The sequence below is a fragment of the Polyodon spathula genome, chromosome 13 (genome assembly GCF_017654505.1).
Source record: "Polyodon spathula isolate WHYD16114869_AA chromosome 13, ASM1765450v1, whole genome shotgun sequence".
NCBI classification, from domain to species: Eukaryota; Metazoa; Chordata; class Actinopteri; order Acipenseriformes; family Polyodontidae; genus Polyodon; species Polyodon spathula.
This window is the reverse complement of record NC_054546.1, coordinates 44,069,610-44,094,552: the sequence shown is the minus strand read 5'-3', so window position 1 is coordinate 44,094,552 and position 24,943 is coordinate 44,069,610. Positions and strand designations below refer to the sequence as shown.

Sequence of the window (24,943 nt, the reverse complement as noted above, 5' to 3'; positions counted from 1 at the left end):
AGAGCTCTGACCTTACAGCATTGTTCTGTGATTTTTTTTCTTCTTTTTTTCCAAAACTTCAGAAACAAAAGATGCTATTCCTTCCACACTCTAGTCCTCCCAGTGCAGCTGCTGGAGGTCTTTGTTAGTTTAATTTCCGGACCCCAGTCTTCCCAGGGCAGCTGCTGGAGGTCTGTATTTGTTTCCTTTCTGGACCCCAGTCCTCCCAGTGCAGCTGCTTGAGCTCTTCGTTTTTAGACGATGGCAAACCCAGTTGGCAGTCCTCATGCCTGCGGCTCTCCCCTTCAAAATGTTAGCAACGAAAATGCTGGTAAAAGCGTGGCAGTTTTAGTAAAGCACAGTGCAAACAGGATAGTCATTGGTAACTGTTATAAAGCATGGTAAAGACATGGGTCTAATGAGAAAGCACAGTAAGTGCACAGGAGGCAGGAGTGACTCTCCCTGTCAAGGTGTTCACTCACTCAAAGCATTGAGGATTCAGCGAGATTCAGCGAGGAGAAACCCTGGCTTTTACATCCTCTGAGACCTCACGCTGAGCACTGCTGTGACCTTGGCATTACAGTGTAACAGAAGTCTGCAGCGTCAGTGTTAACTATAGGAAGTGAGTGACTTTGATTTAGTCACGTTTCTTTTTACTTTTGCTTGCCTATGCTTTACCGTCCTGTTTTACTCTTACTATGGTACACGTTTCTAAGGGTCTGAATGGAGGAACCTCCCCCGCATAGGGTTGAATGGCACTGTAAACCCTCCACTCACAGACTCTCTGGCACTGTAAACCCTCCTCTCACAGACTCTCTGGCACTGTAAACCCTCCTCTCACAGTCTCTCTGGCACTGTAAACCCTCCACTCACAGACTCTCTGGCACTGTAAACCCTCCTCTCACAGACTCTCTGGCACTGTAAACCCTCCACTCACAGACTCTCTGGCACTGTAAACCCTCCTCTCACAGACTCTCTGGCACTGTAAACCCTCCTCTCACAGACTCTCTGGCACTGTAAACCCTCCTCTCACAGACTCTCTGGCACTGTAAACCCTCCTCTCACAGACTCTCTGGCACTGTAAACCCTCCTCTCACAGACTCTCTGGCACTGTAAACCCTCCTCTCACAGACTCTCTGGCACTGTAAACCCTCCTCTCACAGACTCTCTGGCACTGTAAACCCTCCTCTCACAGACTCTCTGGCACTGTAAACCCTCCTCTCACAGACTCTCTGGCACTGTAAACCCTCTTCTCACAGACTCTCTGGCACTGTAATCCCTCTTCTCACAGACTCTCTGGCACTGTAAACCCTCTTCTCACAGACTCTCTGGCACTGTAAACCCTCCTCTCACAGACTCTCTGGCACTGTAAACCCTCTTCTCACAGACTCTCTGGCACTGTAATCCCTCTTCTCACAGACTCTCTGGCACTGTAAACCCTCTTCTCACAGACTCTCTGGCACTGTAAACCCTCTTCTCACAGACTCTCTGGCACTGTAAACCCTCCTCTCACAGACTCTCTGGCACTGTAAACCCTCTTCTCACAGACTCTCTGGCACTGTAAACATTCTCTCACAGACTCTCTGGCACTGTAAACCCTCCTCTCACAGACTCTCTGGCACTGTAAACCCTCTCTCACAGACTCTCTGGCACTGTAAACCTCCTCTCATGACTCTCTGACACTGACTCTCTGGCACTGTAAACCCTCTTCTCACAGACTCTCTGGCACTGTAAACCCTCCTCTCACAGACTCTTTTTCTGCACTGTCTCCAGTCGCCCTCCCCCCGGAGAAGACGGCTAGCTGCTGCAATGATGAGAAGAAACGGGGGAAGGAAAGCCATGGGCACAGCATCTCCAGCAAACAGCTCAAATTGGAAGTAAGTGGGAGTGAACGTCCCAGTGAGGGCTCTGTGATTTTCTTGTTTGAATCAGGTATATGAATAAAAGAATAGCAGACTATTGGTTAAAAAAATAAATAAAAAGAGGACCTTCAAGAAATGCTGACTTCAGAAAAACACCATTCCAACCAGACTTAATCCTCTCATTCTCACGCTCACTCACTCACGCATGCACATATAAACATGTTTGAAGTTGGTACATTTAATATTGAAATATATTCTGATCTCATTTGAAATTTCTCTCATCTGTGGGAGTTGCAGGGCTCTTACTCCTTTTACTTTTTAAACAACCTTTGTATATAAAAAAAAGCGAATGTAGAGCTCTACTGTCAGCATCCATAGCTGGGATGGAAATAAGACTCCTATTGCATAGTATTTTAACCCATTCTAGGTTTTACTATGAGCTTGATCAGGTGGGTGTTATTATTAAGCTCATAGTAAAACCTGGAATGGATCAAACTGCTATGCAATGGGAGTCTTATTTCCTTCCCTGCATAGGTAACTTGGATATATAGAACTAGGGATCAAAGTCTGGTCTCCTGGTTGGTCTTGATATAGTGCTGTTGTTGGCTCATTCCATGAGAGTGTAACAGTCTTTGCAGTGGGTGAGTCTTCAGTGTTGGACTCCTGGCCAGCCCAGACCCCTCTCCAGTCTCAGGGCGGTCCTGCACTCTGAGCTGCTCACTCCCATGGCATTGCCTTGCTGTTGTGGGTGCAGGAACCTGTTCTGACTGTGCGTTGTTCCCAGGAGCTCGAGTGCGATGTGTCAGTAGAGGAAGATAACAGGCAGGAGTGGACCTTCACACTGTATGACTTTGATAACAATGGGAGAGTCACCCGGGAGGTAAGCTGTCCCGTCGAGGCTTCTTCGTTATTGTAGCGGGTGTCCAGGGTGCTAGCGAGGTTGAGCAGGGTGCTGACCCTGGGGGAGGCAGTGACAGTTTATCACAAGGTACAGTAAGATCTTGCAATAGATCTTGCAATAGCTAGGGGGCTTACACATGGGCCATAATAACCCTTTTGAACTTGAGTCTTTGCAGGTCTTGTTAAACTAACATTTCCCTATTCCTTTCACATGTTATTCATTCAGTCAACAAAGACAGCGCAAATGCAGACCTGATTTGTGTTGACGTTATCTGTAGAACTCCTTGTGTTGTGTTTGCAATGTGTAATGAATCAGGAGGCATTGGGGTTCAGTTGCAGCTCATCCACTGACCCCTAAGGTAAGCTACAGTATGTCCCTGGCCTACCCACTTGCAGTAGTAAAGCATTGGCGCTGAGTGCCTGGACCAGGCATATTCCTTATCTGTAGATCAGAGTGAATTGACTCCATTTAATTTGATGCAGATCTTTTTTTGATGTAAAATTGTTAAAAAAAAGAGTTGTAAGGGTTAAAGACAAGAAGCACTGCATTGTCTTCAGTGGACTCCCAGATTACAGCAGACCGGCCGTGTGTTATTGTGGTAAACCCAGGGAATGCGTGCAGACACAAAGGCAGGCATGCTGAATGTGGGAATTCTACGGGAAGCGCAGAGTTTCACTGCAGGTACACTGTGGTAACTGAGCACAGTGAATCATTACAATACACGACAATACACAGAAGAGTGATTCTCAATTAACAGGAACATTTGCACAGACAGAACCTGCAATTGCTGTACAAGTTTGCTTTTGAAAAAGAGCTTTGCAGGTGTGTGTGTATGTGTGTGTGTGTGTGTGTGCGTGGGCCAAAACAGTTGAAAGACACAAGTCATAGGGCAAAACACCTTGATTACAGCCTTGTTTTGTGGACCTACTTCTTTCAGTGACAGTCTTTGGAGAGCTTCGAGTTCGGCTGTAATTGCCTTCAGAGTGAAAACTGTAATAAGATGTGAAACCTGGATGATTAAACCTGATGTCAAATCTAAGTACCTTCATGTTTTTCAGATGTCTTATTTTTTTCTGTAGTAAAGCTCCATGGTAAATTTATTGTTCAAAGCACTCTGTATAGCGTTCTGCATGGTAAATCATAACCTTCAACTTCAGAAGCTCGCTGGTCAGTTGTGTGGTTATCTCTTGATATTCACTTCAGCACCTTACAGATAGCTTATTATAAACCTCTCCGTTCATCTCAGCCAGTCCAAAACCCAATAATATCCAAAAACAGATAAAAACAAAAACTCGTTCTTGTGCGTGTGTGGGTTTATGAGAAACTTTATGAGACGAGAAACAGAAAATCCACTCCTCCTTTCAAACCCGACACTGTTTTGTGCTTCAGAAATGGCTGATTGTTTTTTGCTTTTTCTTTCTCCCAGGACATAACCAGCTTGCTGCACACGATCTACGAGGTAGTCGATGCCTCGGTAAACCACTCTCCCAGCACCAGCAAAACTCTACGGGTCAAGCTCACTGTGGCCCCAGACTCCATCCACAAGAGGAAAAACACACAGCAGAACCATGCAGGTGGGGAGAGAGAGGGGGGTGAGGGAGAGGGAGAGGGCAAGGGCGAGGGCAGAGGGCAAGGAAGAGGGAGCGGGCAAGGGTGAGGGGTGAGGGCAAGGGAGAGGGAGAGGGCGGGGGAGAGAGAGGGGCAGGGCGGGGGAGGCAAAGGAGAAGGCGAAGGCAGGGGTAAGGGTAAGGGAGAGGTCAAGGGAGAGTGAAAGGGAAAAGGCAGGGAAGAGGGAGTGGGCAGGAGAGACAGCAAGGGATTGGACAGGGGAGACGGCAGAGGAGAGGTATTGAAAGCTGTGACTTGTTTTTAGTTGCGGTTTCAAAACTACTGTTCTCTGTCTTTTCCTTATTCAGATACTACAAGAACTGAAAGCAAATGTACTGAAGAGACAAAAAGTTCTGAGAAGACCTCCCGGGCCCCTTTGAGGTAGGCAGCAGTCTGTCTCTGTCTACAGAACCCAACATCTCAACTCACGACAGTGTATCAACACCAGGGCTCCAACTCTGAATATTTGTGATTATTCTGCATCGTTTTCCAGTACAACACTGGCAGACAGACTGTAATGCACTGAATACATCAGACTACAAAGGGAACTGAATGAGAACAGTTGTTGAAAAATACAGCAGTAAGGCAAGACTGTGAAGCACATCATAGGCCTACATATTGAAGGCGACTCCTTGTCTTTATCAGTTATGTGTAGGAATGCAGTTCTTGTTTAGAAAGAAAAGCAAACCAGCCTGCCTTTCCTCCAATGAGTGCAGCTGCACTCTCAGCTATGGGGAGGGCTGTGCTGGAAAGGAATGTCAAACATGTGCTGTTCCACTGAGTTTTGTGCGGCGTTACGTGTTGACAACAGCTGCTTATGAAAGGCAGTTTTTTTATTTTTAATTTTGGAATGACAAACCATCCTATTGATTTTGTGGATCCGTGTGACAGATGTGAGCATGCACCAGGAGAGTCAGATTTCTGGGAAGGGGAAGCAGATGTTTCAGCCATTAAAAGTGTTTTTGTCGGTAATCAGTTGTTTGGAAGTACATGTGCTTGATGCAGGGATGAAAATAAGACTCCTGTTGCATAGCAAATTTAACCCATTCAGGGTTTTTTTTTTTTTTTTTATAAAAATTTAGTGGTCGTCTATTATATTTATTGTTTTCTCCCCAATTTAGTAATGTCCAATTATTTTTAGCCTCAGCCCACCTCTACCACCACTGCACTGACTCGGGAGGGGCGAAGACGATCACACACTGTCCTCCAAAGCGTGTGACGTCAACCGCCCTCTTCTTTACACACGGCATGCTCACCATGCAGCAACCCAGAGCTACAGTGTTGGAGGACAACGCAGCCCTGGGAAGCTTACAGGCAAGCCCGCGGCCACCCGGTCAGACCTCAGGGGTTGCTGGTGCGCAGTGAGCTGAGGACGCCCTGGTTCACCTAGCCTTCCCTCCCCCCGGGTGCCGCCCCCTGGGAGCTCCCATCCTTGGTCGGCAAAGGAATAGCCAGGACTCGAACCAGCGACGTCCAGAATATAGGGCAAATCCTACACTCCACACGGAGCGCCTTTACTGGATGCGCCACTCGGGAGCACCCATTCTGGGCTTTAATTCGAGCTTGATTAGGTAACAAGCTCAGGAGTGTCTGATCAAACTCATTGCAAAACGAGGAATGCAATGGGACCCTTGTTTCCTTGCCTATTGATGTGCTGCTAACTCTCCCTTTGCAGGCGCCACCACAGTGACCACGCCCAACAGAACGGCTGCTATCGGCATTGTGTCGACGAGAACCTGGAGAGGAGAAACCACTATCTGGACCTGGCCGGCATTGAGAACTACACGTCGACGTTCGGACCAGGTGAGGACAGTGCACCCTTCCTTCCTCCTGAAATGCCTTTTTAATATTTCTCACTTTGATACACACTGAAATATTGATTGCAGCGGATTGGCGATGGAAGCTTGTGCAGGGCATTGCATATTACATTTACAACACAGACCCTCCTTGAATTAACTTCATTTATAAATGATCACTCAGATACAAAGGCCTTGATTTTGTCCTTTTTTGAATATTTGTTTATCTTTTAATTTATTATCGTAGGGTCCAATCCTGAACCTGCTAAACCGGAGCACCAGTCTCGAGTGGTGAACCAGACCAGGTCTCGCTCCCATGAGCCTGAAAATGCCCCCTCCTCCTCCTCCCACCCCCGGCGCTCCCAGGCGCTGGACCCTGCCTCCTGCACCAAGGGGCTGGAGCTCCAGCAGAGGCTGCACTCCCAGGCGCTGGACCCTGCCTCCTGCACCAAGGGGCTGGAGCTCCAGCAGAGGCTGTGCTCCCTGGCACTGGACCCTCCCTTCTGCACCAAGGGGCTGGAGCTCCAGCAGAGGCTGCGCTCCCAGGTGCTGGACCCTGCCTCCTGCACCAAGGGGCTGGAGCTCCAGCAGAGGCTGCGCTCCCAGGCGCTGGACCCTGCCTCCTGCACCAAGGGGCTGGAGCTCCAGCAGAGGCTGCGCTCCCAGGCGCTGGACCCTGCCTCCTGCACCAAGGGGCTGGAGCTCCAGCAGAGGCTGCGCTCCCTGGCACCGGACCCTGCCTCCTGCACCAAGGGGCTGGAGCTGGACCCTGTCTCCTGCACCAAGGAGCTGGAGCTCCAGCAGAGACTGCGCTCCCAGGACTCTGGCAGGCACCTGCTGACATCTCCCAAGGTTCAGGGCAAATACGCTGTGGTGGCCCCCTCTCAGCCGAGCGGAAGGGCTGTAAGGAACAAGGGCTCAACCTGCCAGAACGCCCCACCCCCAGTGCCCTTCCATACAGCACGTGTCAGCCAGAACCCCCCCCACCTCCCCATGCCCCAGCCCACCAACAAGAGACACAAACAGAGGGTGAAGGAGGCAGCGCAGCCATACAAGTCCTTCCAGCCTCCCACGACTCTACTGGAGAAGGAGCAGGTACGGGACCTGCCTGCCCTTGTGTTGTATGAAGGCCACGTAGGGAAGGTGATCCAGAGACATGAACACCACCACCATCACGAGCACCATCACCACTACCACCACTTCTACCAGTCCTGAGCACCGGCACAGCCCCGTCTCCGCTTCACACAGGCAAACAACATGAAGGAAAGAGCTTGACGGGGGTGTTGCTCGTGGTTGGCTCATCGATATCCTTTCTTTGCACACGTACCGCAGTGGATTACCCAGATGTAGCATGGAACTGAAGCACAGAGAATTTTAAAGGTCCATACTACACTTTCTCTACCTGTGGAAAACAATGAAGGGATTCCAAGGATTGCTGCAAATACAGTGCACAGACAAACCAATCCACACTGGTGAACCCGCCAATCAAACTGGTGAAACCGCCAATCCAAACTGGAGAACAGCCACTGCTCTGTGCATCAAGGTCTACCAGGCTCTGGACTGGATTGGATTTTTGGACCTCCCTCTCCCTTTCTCCCCATCCCTCTCTAATCCTGTGAGGCGCTGGGATCCCCCTCCCAATCCCTCTCTAATCCTGTGAGGCGCTGGGATCCCTCCTTCCCATCCCTCTCTAATCCTGTGAGGTGGTGGGATCCCCCTCCCCATCCGTCTCTAATCCTGTGAGGCGCTGGGATCCCTCCTCCTAACCCTCTCTAATCCTGTGAAGCGCTGGGATCCCTCCTCCCAATCCCTCTCTAATCCTGTGAGGTGGTGGGATCCCTCCTCCTAACCCTCTCTAATCCTGTGAGGCGCTGGGATCCCTCCTACCAATCCCTCTCTAATCCTGTGAGGTGGTGGGATCCCCCTCCCCATCCCTCTCTAATCCTGTGAGGTGCTGGGATCCCTCCTCCTAACCCTCTCTAATCCTGTGAGATGGTGGGATCTCTCCTCACCAATCCCTCTCTAATCATGTGAGGTGGTGGGATCCCTCCTCATCAATCCCTCTCTAATCCTGTGAGGTGGTGGGATCCCTCCTCACCAATCCCTCTCTAATCCTGTGAGGCGCTGGGATCCCTCCTCACAATCCCTCTCTAATCCTGTGAGGTGGTGGGATCCCTCCTCCCAATCCCTCTCTAATCCTGTGAGGCACTGGGATCCCTCCTCCCAATCCCTCTCTAATTCTGTGAGGTGCTGGGATCCCTCCTCCCAATCCCTCTCTAATCTTGTGAGGTGGTGGGATCCCCCTCCCCATCCCTCTCTAATCCTGTGAGGTGGTGGGATCCCTCCTCCCAATCCCTCTCTAATCCTGTGAGGCGCTGGGATCCCTCCTCCCAATCCCTCTCTAATCCTGTGAGGCGCTGGGATCCCCCTCCCCATCCCTCTCTAATCCTGTGAGGTGGTGGGATTCCATTGAAAGCACTTCCTGGTGCAGTTGCTGTTGAAGATTTGTTTGCCTCAGGAAGCCAGGCATTTGTGAGATACCTGATACGGACTAACATGAGCAATTCCAGGACTTTCATGAGGGGGAAAAAAAGAAGAAAAACTCAGACACAAAAAGCTGCTACCTCGAGTATTCTATTCAGATGTGTATTATTTTCATTAACTGATTGTAATGTGCTTTACTATTCTGCAATGTGTATATGTAGCCTTGTTGTGTTGTACTGCATACCCTTTCTCTTATTTTTAGTTAAGTCATTATACATCACTGAAACACTAACTGTACTTGTCAACAATATTATTATTATATTATTATTATTATTATTATTATTATTATTATTATTATTATTATTTATTTCTTAGCAGACACCCTTATACAGGGCGACTTACAATTGTTACAAAACATCACAGTACAAAGTATCACATTACAAAATACTTTATACCTGCTTTATTACATTTTATTTAACACTGCAAGCTGTATCTTTTTTGTAAATCCATTTATCACGTGAAGCTCTTTTGAAGACCACTGACAGTACTCCTGAATTCTAAGCAATTGAACGAGCCTGGTGCACTAGTGAATGAATGAAGGGCTTCACTGAAAGCAGTGATGGCTTTGATACTGTTGGCAAGTAGAAATTCACTCTCAGGTACATCTTGTTTCTCTTTTCTATAACCGTGGTTTAATTATTTTAAGATTTAAGACTTTAATAGCAGTGGCTTTGGTTATGTATATGTAGAAAAGAATGATCTAATTGACTTTCCAGTGTCTATAAATGGAGTTGTCCCACTAGGAAAGACAGAAACTGTACTATAGCTGCTCGACCTGTCCCAGCAGGACACGAGGAGTTTGGCCAACAAAAAGGGACAGATCCCAAATGTGCTTATTTTGAATTCTCATTGTTATGGCTAAAATAGCTTCCCCATTATTATTATTATTATTATTATTATTATTATTATTATTATTATTATTATTATTATTTACGTATTGTTCCATTGTCAAATCTTGTGATTTGTGGTTTTCTTTTTTTAATTTATTGTATAGCACACAGCGCCACTAAGTGAAAGACTGTTGTAATACCATCTATTTATTTGACTTTGATTTGTACTGCAGACAAGATGTGTAATCCTGATGCTATACAACTACACCAGTAAATAAAAAATTATCATACAAATGTGGTCAATTTGGCAGAAGACTTGTATTCAAGCTGATGTATTGTGTGGATCCCAGCACAGTAATGAACCTCTGGGCTCTTTATCTTAAAAACCATATAACTGTCCTGTCGGTGAGGTTAAAAACTCTAAAACCACGAATGCAGATGAACCCGGCTCTCTTGTATAGTGGTTAAGATGCTTGCTTGCTGTATGCAGGGTCGCCAGTTAATGCCCAGACTGCACCCTGCTGCTTGCAGGGGCAGAGACTGAAAAACAGACAAGCAGAGCACTTTGTAAGGGTTTGAGTCCACATTCTGTAACTGTGTAATAGAGATGAGATACAGCAGAATTACTGTCCCATCTTCACTCTATTAGAGATGAGAGACAGCAGAACTGCTCTCCCATCTTTACTGTATTAGAGATGAGAGACAGCAGAACTGCTCCCCATCTTCACTCTATTAGAGATGAGAGCAGAACTGCTCTCCCATCTTCACTCTATTAGAGATGAGACAGCAGAACTGCTCCCCATCTTCACTCTATTAGAGATGAGAGAGCAGAACTGCTCCCCATCTTCACTCTATTAGAGATGAGAGGCAGCAGAACTGCTGTCCCATCTTCACTCTATTAGATGAGAGACAGCAGAACTGCTCCCCATCTTCACTCTATTAGAGATGAGACTGCAGAACTGCTCCCCATCTTCACTCTATTAGAGATGAGACAGCAGAACTGCTCTCCCATCTTCACTATTAGAGATGAGAAAGCAGAACTGCTCCCCATCTTCACTCTATTAGAGATGAGACAGCAGAACTGCTCCCCATCTTCACTCTAGTAGAGATGAGACAGCAGAACTGTTCCCCATCTTCCCAGTAATGTGTCACGAACAAGCCTTTCCGTTTCCTGTCTTTCTTGTCAGGACCATCTAGTTTAGTGACAAAACTGAGACTGTATTTTGACAGTGGATCAATATGTATGATATAGGATAAGATATATTAAATTGACTTTTCATCGAGAGAATTGCTTGCTTATAATCTACTATCATTCGTTTGTATATCTTCCTTATTATTCAAAAAACAATGTAAGTATTCAATGGGACTGCAGAATGGTATACAAGTGTCCTTCAGTTAACATCCCACCTACTTGGGACAGTGTTGCAGCTTGTTTGTCACTACACATGAGATACATGCTTGTCAATGCTGCAGCGCACCGTCATCACCCTCATCAGCAGCCATGTATAAATCTACAGTGCAGTATTTATTGACTTCTGACTTCCAAGTGCATAGTGTGAATCATTATTGTGTAGCACAGGTCAGGTTTTACACAATCAAACCTTGCCTTTGTTTTTTGTTTTTTACACAATTGCTATTTTTAGTACAAAGATGGATTTGATTTAAACACTTTATTTAAAAGCTCTCAGCCTATGCAGATAATATTGTTGTGTTCATTTCTAAAGGCTTTAATTGAGAAGCTGAAAGTGTTTGAAAAAGTCTCATCAGCTTGTGTTAACAGGAGTAAGAGGAGTAAGAGCAGTGGTGTGCTCATTGGGGAGGGACAGGGGTGTAGACCTTTAGCTTTACCAGATGGATTGGAATGGAGTCAGAAAGGGTTTAAACACTTGGGGGTCTTTTTGGGCAACGAGAAAGTGGAACAGTTAAACTGGGAAGGGGGTTCTAGAAAAAATAAGAGGTTATTTGCAGAGGTGGAAGAGGCTTCTTCCACAGATGTCCTTTAGAGGATGAGTATTGGTTTTAAATAATTGAGTTCCCTCTAGTCTCTGACATGAATTGATCTGTGTGGAGCCCCTGCAATTCTTCATTAAACAGATTCAGTCTCTGCTCTTAGAGTTTTTTTGGAATGGGTGCTATTGGTTAAAGCAGTGTGTGCTGTATCTACCACTAGAAGAGGGTCGACAAGGGCTCATGAATATTGAGTGCAGGCTGGCTTACTTTAGGATTCAAGCTCTGTAGAAATTGCTTTATTCTTCGGTAAAGCTGCCTGGTTTGAATTTTATCAAAGTACAGTTTTCATGTCTCCCCTTTTTTTTACAGGAGTGTGCTGAGGGCTTGAATGTTACTAAAAGCTGACTATGATGATCCTTTGGATCCCTTTTGGGTTCTGGAGCAGCCTTTGGTTTTTAATCCACACCTAAATATTTCTTATAACAGTTCAGAATCGTTTAATGATTCTCTCATAAGGGCTAAAATAGTAAAGATGTGTGATCTGATAGACACAGAGCAGTGTATCTGGAAAATCCCTGAATATTTAACCGGTGCACCTGCCACGTGATCTGTGCTGTGGCAGGTCTGTATCTGGCACAGCTGCATGAAGCTTTGTCTCTGGAGTGGCGTGAGGTACTGAACAACGTTTATGATGAACGTCAAATGCCTCAGCAAACTCTGTTTCCTTCCTTGCTAATCTCTCCTGCGCTAAGTCAATTTGATGAAGAGAATGGCAAGATTTTAAAAGAGAAGGATCTGTGTAAACACCAGTTCAACTTATTAGAGGGGGAAAAAAGTCTATCAAGTTTGCATGAAAGTTAAACAACAGGAACTACTTAAAACACTTCCAGATACCCATTGGAGTGAAAGGCTGGGGGTAGGAGAGGAGGACAAGCCAGCCTGGAGGACTTTATATAACCTCCCCTCCCCCTGTAAAAGATCAGGGGATTTGCAGTCATGACTGTTAATGCATGTAAAAATCCCTGAGGTGACTGATCAATGTCTATTCTGCCAGGAGGCAGAGAGAGAGAGAGAGAGAGAGAGAGAGAGAGAGAGAGAGAGAGAGAGAGAGAGAGAGAGAGAGAGAGAGAGAGACTGTCTTCTGCTGCTATAAAGGCTGGATCCCTTGTTTAAATTTTTAAGGAACCTTTTCAAAATTGAATTTATCGTTTTACAAAGACTATTTTTATTTTTGGTGTCAAATATATACAAAAAATACAAAGTATTTGGTTCAGCTGGCCAATTTTATTCTAGGGCATCTTAAAAAGTTGGAAAAGTCAAGTTGAAAATGTTTATCAGGACCTTGTAAAAGTGTTCAGGATACTGGTGGTCACTCGTATATCTTTTGAGTTTAAATTCTATAAGATGAAGCACGACTTGCTTAGTTTCGAGATGTTGTGGTGTGTGAATGGAGCGCTTTGTGAGGTGGAGGATGAGTTGGAAGAACTCTGTTTAAATATTGAAATGATTTTTGTGTTTTTTGCATTTTTGTAAAATAATGTAATGTAAATGTTTACAGATTTTTTGTTTTGAATCTTTTATTAAGTAAATAAATGTTTTTAAAAAAGTAAAAAGTAGCTATCTATCTATCTATCTATCTATCTATCTATCTATCTATCTCTGTCTATCTATCATGTCGAATATAGGTTGAGTGCCTCATGTCATCTCTCCCACTCTTCTGATCCCCTTCCAAACCTTAGACAATCTGTATGATCTCACTTCCCATGTACTTACAGAAGGAAAATAACAAGTCATTTTAATTCTCAAGTTTGGGTCTTTAAATGCTAAGTGCTGATGGATATATTGTCCCTGACCCCAGTGCTACACCTGTGTTTATTTAAGATGGGTGTTACAAGTTTACAGTGCCCTCGTCTTACACCGTTGGCCATCCCATTAATGGCAGCTCTGGTTTTTCAGCTTGGAACTGGCTGTGCGTGTTTCTTCTGGTCTTGCTGGTTACGAGATAAAGATACTGGTTCAAGGGAGAGAAACCAGTGCTAATGTTTATATCATCGGTCATTTCTACAGTGAATTGCCTACTGCCTCCAATTTAATCATTTTACGCCAATCCCAAGTAATTTAGGGCTTTTCTTTCCAGGCAGTTCAAACGCCTACTGCCCTGGCAGACAAAGGGAACTGTGCACTCCTCTAAAAAGATCACCCACCTCGAAAATGAATGATTCACTTACTCGCAAACCACTGGGTTTACAATACAGATGGAAGCGTAACAATTGCTGTTCATGATCACAGTCTTGTGTGGTTGGGTTTTTTTTTTTTGTTAAAGAAATTGAAACATTTGACCTGGTCTCATTTTTATTACTTTAATAATATCCTTTGGAAGAATTTCTCTTTGCAGGTCCCAAGAGCTGCGAGAGGCGATGGCCTGTTTGTCCCATTAGGGTTGGTCCTGTGTAATAAGCCATGGTATTTCTCCCTGTTTATTCTTGTGCTTTTACAATGGAGCTAAAAAAAGATCATTGTCTGTTTTTGTTTGGGAACTTGTACTGTATCCATGTCACGGACATCTTTAGGAGCGAGACATGTAATTAGCCTGAAAGAGTCTCTTCATGGTAAAATAAAGGCTAAAAGTAAAGAAAACACGCACAAACAAAAAAACACATGTGCTGCTGCAGAACAACCCTATCTTCTGTCTGGTCCTCCCGCTCTGTTAGCACCTTCCTTTGTTTAAAGCCTGTTCACTTCTAATGTGTTTGTGTCTTGAGTGTTTGACCCAATTTGCATGGTTTGTGTTGGGATTTCATTTATTTAGGAGCTGACATCCATTCCGATGGCATGTCCAAAAAAATCCAAGTGCAAAGAAATGCAATGCTAGGCACAGAAGGGGTAATGTGTGAGGGTGAACATGGTGCTTTTGAAGGAATTGGGGTAGGGTGTAAGGGTGGACACGGTGCTTTTGAAGAAATTGGGGTAGGGTGTGAGGGTGGACACTGTGCTTTTGAAGGAATTGGGGTAGGGTGTGAGGGTGGACACAGTGCTTTGAAGGAATTGGGCTAAACCCTATTATGTTCTTGCCAAAAGTAGAAAGCAATGATATTGACTTACATTTTTGGGGAACAAAAAAGGGGCCATATGTTGTCACTTTGTGCTTTATTTTTAGCAGATATGAAGAGTGCTTTGAAGTGTGGATTGGCACAGTGGGGGGCAGGCTTGTGCAGAGAGGAGATGCTAAATGCTAAGGATGAGAGGGACATGCTGAACTCCATTACCAATACCAGAGCAAAGAGAAAAAGCAAATCCAGTGATAATGTACATCTGTTCCAGGGCATTTATAGGCTTTGAACATTTTTTTTTGCAGATAAGTGGTTCCTTTTTTCTTACTGTAGCCGATTCCGAGGATAATGCAAATGATTGGAATATGTGAGTCTGTCTTGAAGTAAAGAAAGGAAAACAAGAAAAAAGAATTCAGGCTAATTGGTGTGGTAGTCTTTTATGTTTGAAAAAAAAAACCCCAAAACTTCCAATGATTGTTCATTAAACAGGAAACTAGCTGACAGTGTTAATATCAGACCTGCCGTTCTTCTAGATGTGGTGTTCCACTTTTCACAATTACTCGGAAAAATTGAAAACTGCACGGGATGTGCTTTTAAAGTTTCTCAAGGAAAGCTTGTCAGACCCTTGATTGCTTTAAAACCTGCTTTGTTGATGCACTCTATCAACAGTTCTGCATAGGCGGGCACTCTGCTTTGACACCTATATTCAAAGGTTGTTACTCCACAGTGCAACTGGCTTCATTAACTTGCTATAGAAAACACAACAGTTTAGGTTTGAATTTTTTCCCTTGCACTTCTAAGTAAAACCCAAAAAACTATTGTAAAAGCACAACACAGTGAAATAAAGCACAGTGACAGTATAGTAAAGCATATCCTCTTTGGTCACAATTTTTAGAAATCTTAAAATAGTTAGGTAAGCATTGCAAAGCGCAAAGAGATATGGTAAAGCATATTAAAAAAAAAAAAAAAAAAAAAAACTAAAAATCCCATGGAAACCCATTGTAAACGATGTTGAATACAGAGTGAATAACCTTGGCAAAATTACCATGCAGGGCAATGAACCTGTCCCACTGATCTGGATCTCATTAACTGTGATATCCCTCTTCCAGTATCGGTACATCAAATATTGCTTTCTTTTTCTGCCTATACTCCACCTGGACTTTATTAGGCAAAACAAAGTTCTAGAGCATCTGGATTAGCTTTCAGTGCACAGCCTTGTATCAGATTATCCTTTCCTCTTTCAGTGCACAGCTTTGTATCAGATTACGCTTTCCTCTTTCAGTGCACAGCCTTGTATCAGATTACCCTTTCCTCTTTCAGTGCACAGCCTTGTATCAGATTACCCTTTCCTCTTTCAGTGCACAGCCTTGTATCAGATTACCCTTTCCTCTTTCAGTGCACAGCCTTGTATCAGATTACCCTTTCCTCTTTCAGTGCACAGCCTTGTATCAGATTACCCTTTCCTCTTTCAGTGCACAGCCTTGTATCAGATTACCCTTTCCTCTTTCAGTGCACAGCCTTGTATCAGATTACCCTTTCCTCTTTGTCCACAGCCTTGTATCAGATTACCCTTTCCTCTTTCAGTGCACAGCCTTGTATCAGATTACCCTTTCCTCTTTCAGTGCACAGCCTTGTATCAGATTACCCTTTCCTCTTTCAGTGCACAGCCTTGTATCAGATTACCCTTTCCTCTTTCAGTGCACAGCCTTGTATCAGATTACCCTTTCCTCTTTCAGTGCACAGCCTTGTATCAGATTACCCTTTCCTCTTTCAGTGCACAGCCTTGTATCAGATTACCCTTTCCTCTTTCAGTGCACAGCCTTGTATCAGATTACCCTTTCCTCTTTCAGTGCACAGCCTTGTATCAGATTACCCTTTCCTCTTTCAGTGCACAGCCTTGTATCAGATTACCCTTTCCTCTTTCAGTGCACAGCCTTGTATCAGATTACCCTTTCCTCTTTCAGTGCACAGCCTTGTATCAGATTACCCTTTCCTCTTTCAGTGCACAGCCTTGTATCAGATTACCCTTTCCTCTTTGTCCACAGCCTTGTATCAGATTACCCTTTCCTCTTTCAGTGCACAGCCTTGTATCAGATTACCCTTTCCTCTTTCAGTGCACAGCCTTGTATCAGATTACCCTTTCCTCTTTCAGTGCACAGCCTTGTATCAGATTACCCTTTCCTCTTTCAGTGCACAGCCTTGTATCAGATTACCCTTTCCTCTTTCAGTGCACAGCCTTGTATCAGATTACCCTTTCCTCTTTCAGTGCACAGCCTTGTATCAGATTACCCTTTCCTCTTTCAGTGCACAGCCTTGTATCAGATTACCCTTTCCTCTTTCAGTGCACAGCCTTGTATCAGATTACCCTTTCTTCTGCTTGAAGTGGTGAGGTAGCAAACAACATGACAAGGAAACACATTAGAACAGAGTCGAGCCAGGCTAGATGTGTATCTCCACATGTGTTCTGAAGTGGCAGTGGTTCAGTCTAACACGACCGCTCTATCCCGACACAAGTAGGCAGAATCTCCCTTGTCCTCCGCTCCTCCAGCAACTGTATGGGAAGCAGCGCAGCACTGAAGCAAGATTTTCCATCAACTGATATTGCTGTCAACCGCTTGGAGCATCTTGCATGCAAAGTAAGTAATAGTTATCATCTTGTCATAAACAGGCTACAACCTCCTGTGATGTCATCCAGCTGGAATTCACAGTGGAGGTGTTGCAGAATGATGCCATTCTGCTTGATCAGTGTCTGTCAACAGCAGTGTGGGTATTATAGTGCAACATCATGCGAGTTTATTAATCAGTTACAACTGGAAACTGGATCACAAACCACAGGGCAGCACTCGCTTGTCTCACTTACCTCTGCAAAGAATCACGCTCCATTGTCCTCTCAGTTAAGAACCTGACCCCTGCTGGTGAGCTAAGATAATGACATATAAGCATTAATAAACATAAATAAATAAATAAGTGGCAAAACGTGTTTCAAACAACTGAAATTGTTATTGTAAAATTGTCATTATTAATATATCATCCACCATGACTGTTAAACACTCAGAAATCCTACATATTGAAATACAACGTCTTTATAAAGCAAAAAAAAACCTAAAAAATAATAAAAATAAATGTGTTCTGTAAAGGCTATATATATATTATATATATATATATATTATAATATATATATATATATATATATATTCGTCAAGCTACCTTCCTCACCTTTTCTTTTTAGAAGGAAACATGAATGTTCTTTTGGTGCTTTTAAGGGACTAAAATTGGACTAAAGGGATTCCATCCAGTCAATTAGTGGACAAAATGCTTTTAGTTGTTTATAGATAAAGTAAAGGAAAACTGGCTATAGTCCACTGAGAAAGAAAGATTTCAAAGGGTACAAAAAAAATCAAGCAAAATGTTCCATTGGTTTAAGTAAATCACTGGCTTCTTTCTTTTGTAACATCAAAGGCACCTGTTCCTCTTTGATGCAGCAGCGTGCTGTTAAGGTACAGTATGAATGGAGAAATGTCAAGCTGCAAGGTGCCTATGTAGTTTAGGCCGAGTACCGCAGACAGCTGGAGATGAAAGGAGAACACAGAGTTTGGTGTAGAATGTCCAACAAGCATCTAACAGGAGCAACTCTGCTGGAGAAGTTTCCACTAACCTTGACCGCCGCTCCCAAACTCCATAAACTGCTGATTGTCTACATGCATCAGCAGAATTCAAGTGTTTGCATGCTGCAATGCAAACACCCAGATCTTGTCATTTTAAAAAATGTTTTATTATGGAATGTAATATTATAAAATCCAGCAGTAAACTGGTGTAGAAACATGGAAGCACTGAGCCAGCCCCCCCCGTTGATGAATCACCAGTAGGAAGCTGTGGTGTGGTGTGGTGTGGTGTGCTGATGCGCAATGGGGGTTCGCTTTAAGAGGTGGGGGCTGAACAGCAGTCAATGATTCAGTCCAGTCTTTCTAGAACCTACTTGTTTGACACCACTGTGTTCTATGTGCTGTAGATGGCACCTGTGCAATGCTAATGGTCAGAAGAGCCCAGCTCTTTTGCATTGTGGTTAAGATGCTTGCTTGTGGTGCGTGGGGAAGCCAGTTTGATCCCAGCCTCCGTCCTGCTTCACGTGCATGGGCTGTTCTTATAGTATATGGTTGTGCCAACAATGCTTTTACCCACTAACAGTAAGGATAGGGCCCATGCGCACGCTGTTAATGAAATATGGAGCCCCAATTGAATATTTCCCAGTGCAGGAATGTACGGGCAGGGCTCATAACAATCGGCAAAGCCAGGCTCGGTTAGATCACTGAGCCGGCAAAACGGATGGTGAACTTTTTGCCTGAACCCTGGTTGTTTTTTTAATGGCTTTTCTAATTAAGCTCATATTTGCACCTTTCCATACATCAAGCATAATTAGATAGGAAAGACAGAGTGCACAAAGCATGAATGATCCAGATGTTTCATACAAAAAATATCTGTGGCTTTGGAAAGAGAAATTGAAGAAAGGGGGTGGGGGGGTGGAGTGTTCTGCTTCACTTTTAACTGCATCCTTCCTAAAGCAACAATTCTCTCTTGCACTTCTATCTCAAGTTCAATGGCGTATGATATTGGTTGATTGAAACCCCCTCCTGGTAATAATCAGCATACGATATAATCAGCATATAATAATCATATGTTACTAATGAAGCTGGCAGTTGCCCTCTTGATAGTGGGAGCTTCTCGGAGATTTAGAGAGAGCACACTGCTGAGCAGGCTAGGCTTTGGCATGCATATGTACTGGAGTATTCTGCTGATTTCACTTTTGTACTTTCTTTAGATATTGCTTACAAATGGTAGAGCAGCACAGCAGGGTTTTTTTTCTTTCTTTTTTCTTTTAGTTCTGCACTGCAGGTGGCTCGCAGTCTGCAAGAGCTCGCCTTGTTTCTGGGACAGATAATGGCATTGCTGACGACAGAAATAATAAAAAGATTCAGAAAAGGATACGCTGAAAAGGCTTCCTAAATAGAATTGCTGCGATTCTTCTTCTTTGAGATGATCTGAAAAGCTACAATTACCGTGGCAAGTAGTTATATATAGTGCCTTTCGTCCATGCACGATGATCTCAGGTGAGGTGTGGCACAACACAACATCTTACAGTTTTATTCTGTTCCCAAAATATGTTATGCTTGGTGAAGGGTAAATTGGAAGTTGTCCTGCTTTCCCCATGGCTATTGTAATATGCATTTATAAAAGTTATTTAAAAAAAAAAAGGAGCAGGGTTGAAAAAGTTCAAATGCACTTTGCATTGCATTGCACTGTGTTGTACTGTCAAGTTGAACAGAAATGACACTGCACTGTGTGTTACGCCATCTTGTGACTGTGACCTGTGTGGGAATAGAATTACAGATTATCATTTCAGAAAGTCAATAAACTCTGCAGTTCTTTGCATTTCTACATGAGCATTTATCACTGGAATTAATTCCATACTTAAAGAAAAATAAATACATAGAGAGGGCTGAAACACATACCATGTGGGCCAAATCTCAGAGGTCACATTAAAGCCTTCAACCACAGCTCTGCAATGCACTTGACGCTGACCCTCATCGGAGGCTTGCTGTCATTCTACAATGCAAAGAGGACCACCCTGACCACACATACAGCAGTATTTATGAGGTATTACTCAGAAACATGATCTTGATTCAATACTGCAACAGACCAATGAGGTGCTGCAATAGTGAATCTGACTGCATTAGAAGTACCATGGATACTCTACAGTGCACTTGCAGAAGCCATTAAATGAAAAGTGTGTCTCCTAGACTTAGTGTCATCTAGTTTTACCATAGAATTCTGACTGGGGCTGTTCATCTCTCGTAACTCTAAGCGCAAACAGAGGAACTGTATTGTGGAAGTCTGGATATGTGTCTAAAATCTTATTGCAGACTGACGCACCGAATCATTTTTGTCAGACTAGTTTGCTACAACATCTTCATAGTGTCCACACGAGGATATCTGTAACCTAAGTGCTGGGCAACTAAAAGAAAACAAAAAAACAAAACCACATATTTCAGCAGTGCACGTTTGCACGTTATTTTTGATCTACAGGTGTGACGGAGAGCGAATGAATCCGCAATCAACAATCTCCCTCTCGGCCGGTGAGGGCACTGTACAACAGGAGCTGCGGGCTTCCTACTGAATGGTTGGGCATTTCATCCCAGGGACAGTCGGGAGCCGGCCATTCAGGAAGAGGGCGGCGTTACGGTACCTGGAGTCATCGCCCTAGTACGGTGAGAGAAGTTTCAGTCATGAATTGGAGGAGACGTGATTGAACTAGCTATCGGAGGGGGCGGGGCTTAGGGTACTTTAGGGGGACGTGACGCCGTAATCGGCTCCTTTGTTGTAGTTAATGGGAGGAGACAAGGACGGAATCTTGAATGAAGTGTGAGTTCATTGAGAAGTGTTGTGTTTGTTTTGCCAGATGGCTGATACGAAGCTGGAGCTGCAGCGAGAAGCCCGGACCTGAAAGCGCACGAGTACCAGCACCCAGAGCACCGCACCTGCACCAGAGCACCCAGTTTGGAGACGTGTTTTCTGTGGTTATTATTTCGGGACTGCAACCCCTTTGTTTTGTAGCTGGTAATACCCATTGCTGGGTAGAACCAGCTTTATTATTTGAAACCTGGTTTAAAGGGCATTAAAAGAAACCTGACCGGTAAACTTTGCGTTTGTCCTTTGTTGGAGCACCTCAAATCACCTATACACCGAAGCACTACAAACCACTTTGCCACAACAGGTCACCCCAAATCTGCACTGTGTGTGTTATTAGTTATGTTTTTAATGCAGTAGAAACATATATGATGGTGGATAGTGTTGCACAGCGGATTATTTATTGCCTTGCCACAGCTTTGATTTTACCTCTAGGAGCTGAATTCAGCCCATATGGAGGAGCACTTGCTTTCATGTTGAGTAAACTACATTTTGATGAACATTTCCTAGGTATTGGAATGGCACACTGAGTATTTTAGTGGAAAAATGTAGATCGTTGCTATATGAAATCTTTCTTTTCTTTTCAATATGTGGGCATGTGGAAATCTCTGCTGACCATTCCCAGAACACCAGAGTGGATTCCAATATCATTGATATCCCTCTGGTCATCGCTCAAGCAGCTCTACATCGATGCAGCAGGATTACCAAGTTCTCATTTTGGAGGGAGGAGAGTGGAAGGTGTGTCTTGCGCCGGAGAGAAGCAGCAAACTACTTTTCTACAAGTCCATGCAAAAGTCTCTTGAATGCATACAAATTCTTATTGTGTGCACTCAATATTTCTTCAGTCTCCGTTCTATTGTCAAAGAATCTTTAAAATACTCTTCTGCATGGAGAAACCCCACAGCCATCTCTCCCTGGAGGCAGCAGTTCCAATCCAGCACCCCGAGGTGAGTTCCTGAGTCTGTGGAGAATGGTAGAGATATCGATGTGTGAATGTGAGAGAGTCAGTCCACACAAGCAAGGTCGGAAATGATCCCATTCTTTGAAAATAAAGGAAGGAATTGGCTGGATGTGATCCCAGTCCTCCAATGCAAACAGCACACCATACTAGTGAATGAGCCCTCTGCACCACTTAGCTCCATGCAAGAACCCAACGTTGCATATCAGATCTTATATCAACCTCTTTTTCAGCACACCTTGTCCAAGCCTCCTCTTTGTTATATCGAGGGGTTCGTTATAGCGAAAGGACAATCAAAATGAACGATAAATTGTTGGAGTAAATGAATTAGATGGGATTGTGAATAAAAGTAGAATTACATGTACCTGTTCATTATATGTATGCAGTATTCTGCCTTTATCCAATTCATTAAAGAATTAAAACCAGGTACAAAAAGTTGAAATACTGAATTGAAGCTAAACTTTTATTCAAAATCAATCTGTTGTGAATTGTTTCCAAGTGCACCAAATCTCAATCCAACATGCAAGAATTGCAAAGTGAGCTTTTATTCCAAATCAACCCAGCATGAAAAGTTTGACATGAAAAGTTAATCAGATCCTAAAGTTTGTTTTCTTTAATTAATTTTGCTTTGCTGCATGGTTGCTGAACAAGCCAAAATACAGAGTGGTTTTTGACAACCTATATTCACAACAAAGATATATCTGTGCTACTCACTGGTGTGCACAGACTGGGATGTTGACAGTGTGTGTACTTTGTGACATAAATTCTTAACTCTATAAAAATGAGCCTTCAGTCCATTCAGAGCCAAACTCGATATTTATTACACTAATAAATTATCAAAGACAATCTTCCAATTGTTAACCAATAATTAATAAGTCGCTGTGGGTCACGATCTACGCAGCTAAACCAATTAATTTTTAAAAGGAACTATTCTGTCTCTGTTTATTCACTTCTCTCTCTGCTTCAAAACAACAACACTCCCCCTGTCACTGGTCTCTAGCTCCATTTAATCCCGCCTCACACCACTCTACAGCCAATCACCAGCAGCTCTTGTTGTCCTTATCTGTTGCCCATACGCTGTTCGACCAATGTGTTGTTCCAATACAATGATTTTGAGACGGGAGCCCCTGCCTGTGAGCGACACCCTGATAGAGAGGCGGGTATTGAATACAGTGGAAGATACAAGTCACAAGAATGCATCAAGAAAAGCGATTACAAGTCAGAAAACATCAAGAATCTCTGCTCTTTGTTTTAATTCATTTAAAGCTGGGGGAATAAAAAAACAAAACAAAAAAGATTTTCTCTTTGTAATTAGTCTTATGCAAGACTTTCTTATGCAGATTCCTTTAAAATCTTCCAAGGAAGAGGAGCTGACTCGAGGACACGCCCCAGCCTATCGTTACAGTAGGGTTTCAGAGCAAGCTGCAGGCCCTTCTCATTAGACTCACTGACATCTTTCATCGCTTATCAGAGGAACAAGTGAGAAGCGAGCGCTTCCTTTGATCAGGGCAAAAGTACAGAAAGTACTCTGGAGATCTGCCATGTGCAGCCTGCGCTGAAGACACTGTGTGGCACAATTACAAGAGTGGCAGCATTTAACTGGTGTTATATCACAAGAGAGAGGCAGCATTTAACTGGGGTCATATTACAAGAGAGAGGCAGCATTTAACTGGTTATATTACAAGAGAGAGGCAGCATTTAACTGGTTATATTACAAGAGAGAGGCAACATTTAACTGGGGTTATATTACAAGAGAGAGGCTGCATTTAACTGGTTATATTACAAGAGAGAGGCAGCATTTAACTGGTTATATTACAAGAGAGAGGCAGCATTTAACTGGGGTTATATTACAAGAGAGAGGCAGCATTTAACTGGTTATGTTACAAGAGAGATGCAGCATTTAACTGGGGTTATATTACAAGAGAGAGGCAGGATTTAACTGGGGTTATATTACAAGAGAGAGGCTGCATTTAACTGGTTATATTACAAGAGAGAGGCAGCATTTAACTGGGGTTATATTACAAGAGAGAGGCAGCATTTAACTGGGGTTATATTACAAGAGAGAGGCAGCATTTAACTGGTTATGTTACAAGAGAGATGCAGCATTTAACTGGGGTTATATTACAAGAGAGAGGCAGGATTTAACTGGGGTTATATTACAAGAGAGAGGCAGCATTTAACTGGTTATATTATAAGAGAGAGGCAGCATTTAACTGGGGTTATATTACAAGAGAGAGGCAGCATTTAACTGGTTATATTATAAGAGAGAGGCAGCATTTAACTGGGGTTATTTTACAAGAGAGAGGCAGCATTTAACTGGTTATATTACAAGAGAGAGGCAGCATTTAACTGATTATATTACAAGACAGAGGCAGCATTTGACTGGGGTTATATTACAAGGGAGAGGCAGTGACGTGGTCCAGTCTGCTCTGCCTTTATGTCAGGCTAAGAACTCACTGAACACTGAGTGCAGAAAGTAGAATTTAACAGTATTTTACCCACAATTTGACAACTGAAAATACTGATCTAGAATAACCCATGACATTACATTTCCATGACCATGCATGCAGTTAATAAATGAGATGTAGTTAATTTACTTACACACTCTATTACTGATACAGGGTAACAGCTTCATCAATATCTTGCATTCAAAGAAAATAGAAGCAAGCGAGCTGTTTTTCTATCTCTCCTCCTATACTTGGGAAAAATATCTGACCCGATTTTCAACAGTTTTTAAAAATACCTATATTTTTTTATTAAATTACACTGATTAAGTTAAAAAACCAAAACCAAGAGGCATGGTAATGCTTCATGCAGCAGTATCAGAAGATGCGACATGGCCGGATTACAGATTGCAGTGGAGATGCACCTCAATGGGAGTCTGCTGTGCTGAGACTGGCTGTACGACAGAGTGCCCTTATCTCAGTTTTACAAGCGAGATGGTTATCGCATGGTTTACATGACTCAGCCAGGCTGCATTCCTAAACTCAAACTGCTTCTACT

At 43.7% G+C, this 24,943-nt stretch overlaps 1 protein-coding gene across 4 annotated transcripts in view; it reads left to right on the top strand.

Moving 5' to 3' along the window:
• nkd1 (NKD inhibitor of WNT signaling pathway 1) overlaps nucleotides 1-8,998 on the top strand; it is a 34,391-nt gene extending 25,393 nt beyond the window's left edge. For 2 of the 4 annotated variants that reach the window (XM_041268930.1, XM_041268931.1), the window contains 6 exons: nucleotides 1,753-1,856; nucleotides 2,626-2,721; nucleotides 4,169-4,316; nucleotides 4,659-4,731; nucleotides 6,026-6,153; nucleotides 6,394-8,998. In XM_041268930.1, the coding sequence (XP_041124864.1) occupies nucleotides 1,753-1,856; nucleotides 2,626-2,721; nucleotides 4,169-4,316; nucleotides 4,659-4,731; nucleotides 6,026-6,153; nucleotides 6,394-7,361 (1,517 nt within the window). In that variant the 3' untranslated portion in view covers nucleotides 7,362-8,998. The remainder of the gene's footprint in view (nucleotides 1-1,752; nucleotides 1,857-2,625; nucleotides 2,722-4,168; nucleotides 4,317-4,658; nucleotides 4,732-6,025; nucleotides 6,154-6,393) is intronic. The other 2 variants (XR_005951374.1, XM_041268932.1) reach the window with 2 other exon arrangements.
• Nucleotides 8,999-24,943: the final 15,945 nt, after the last annotated feature.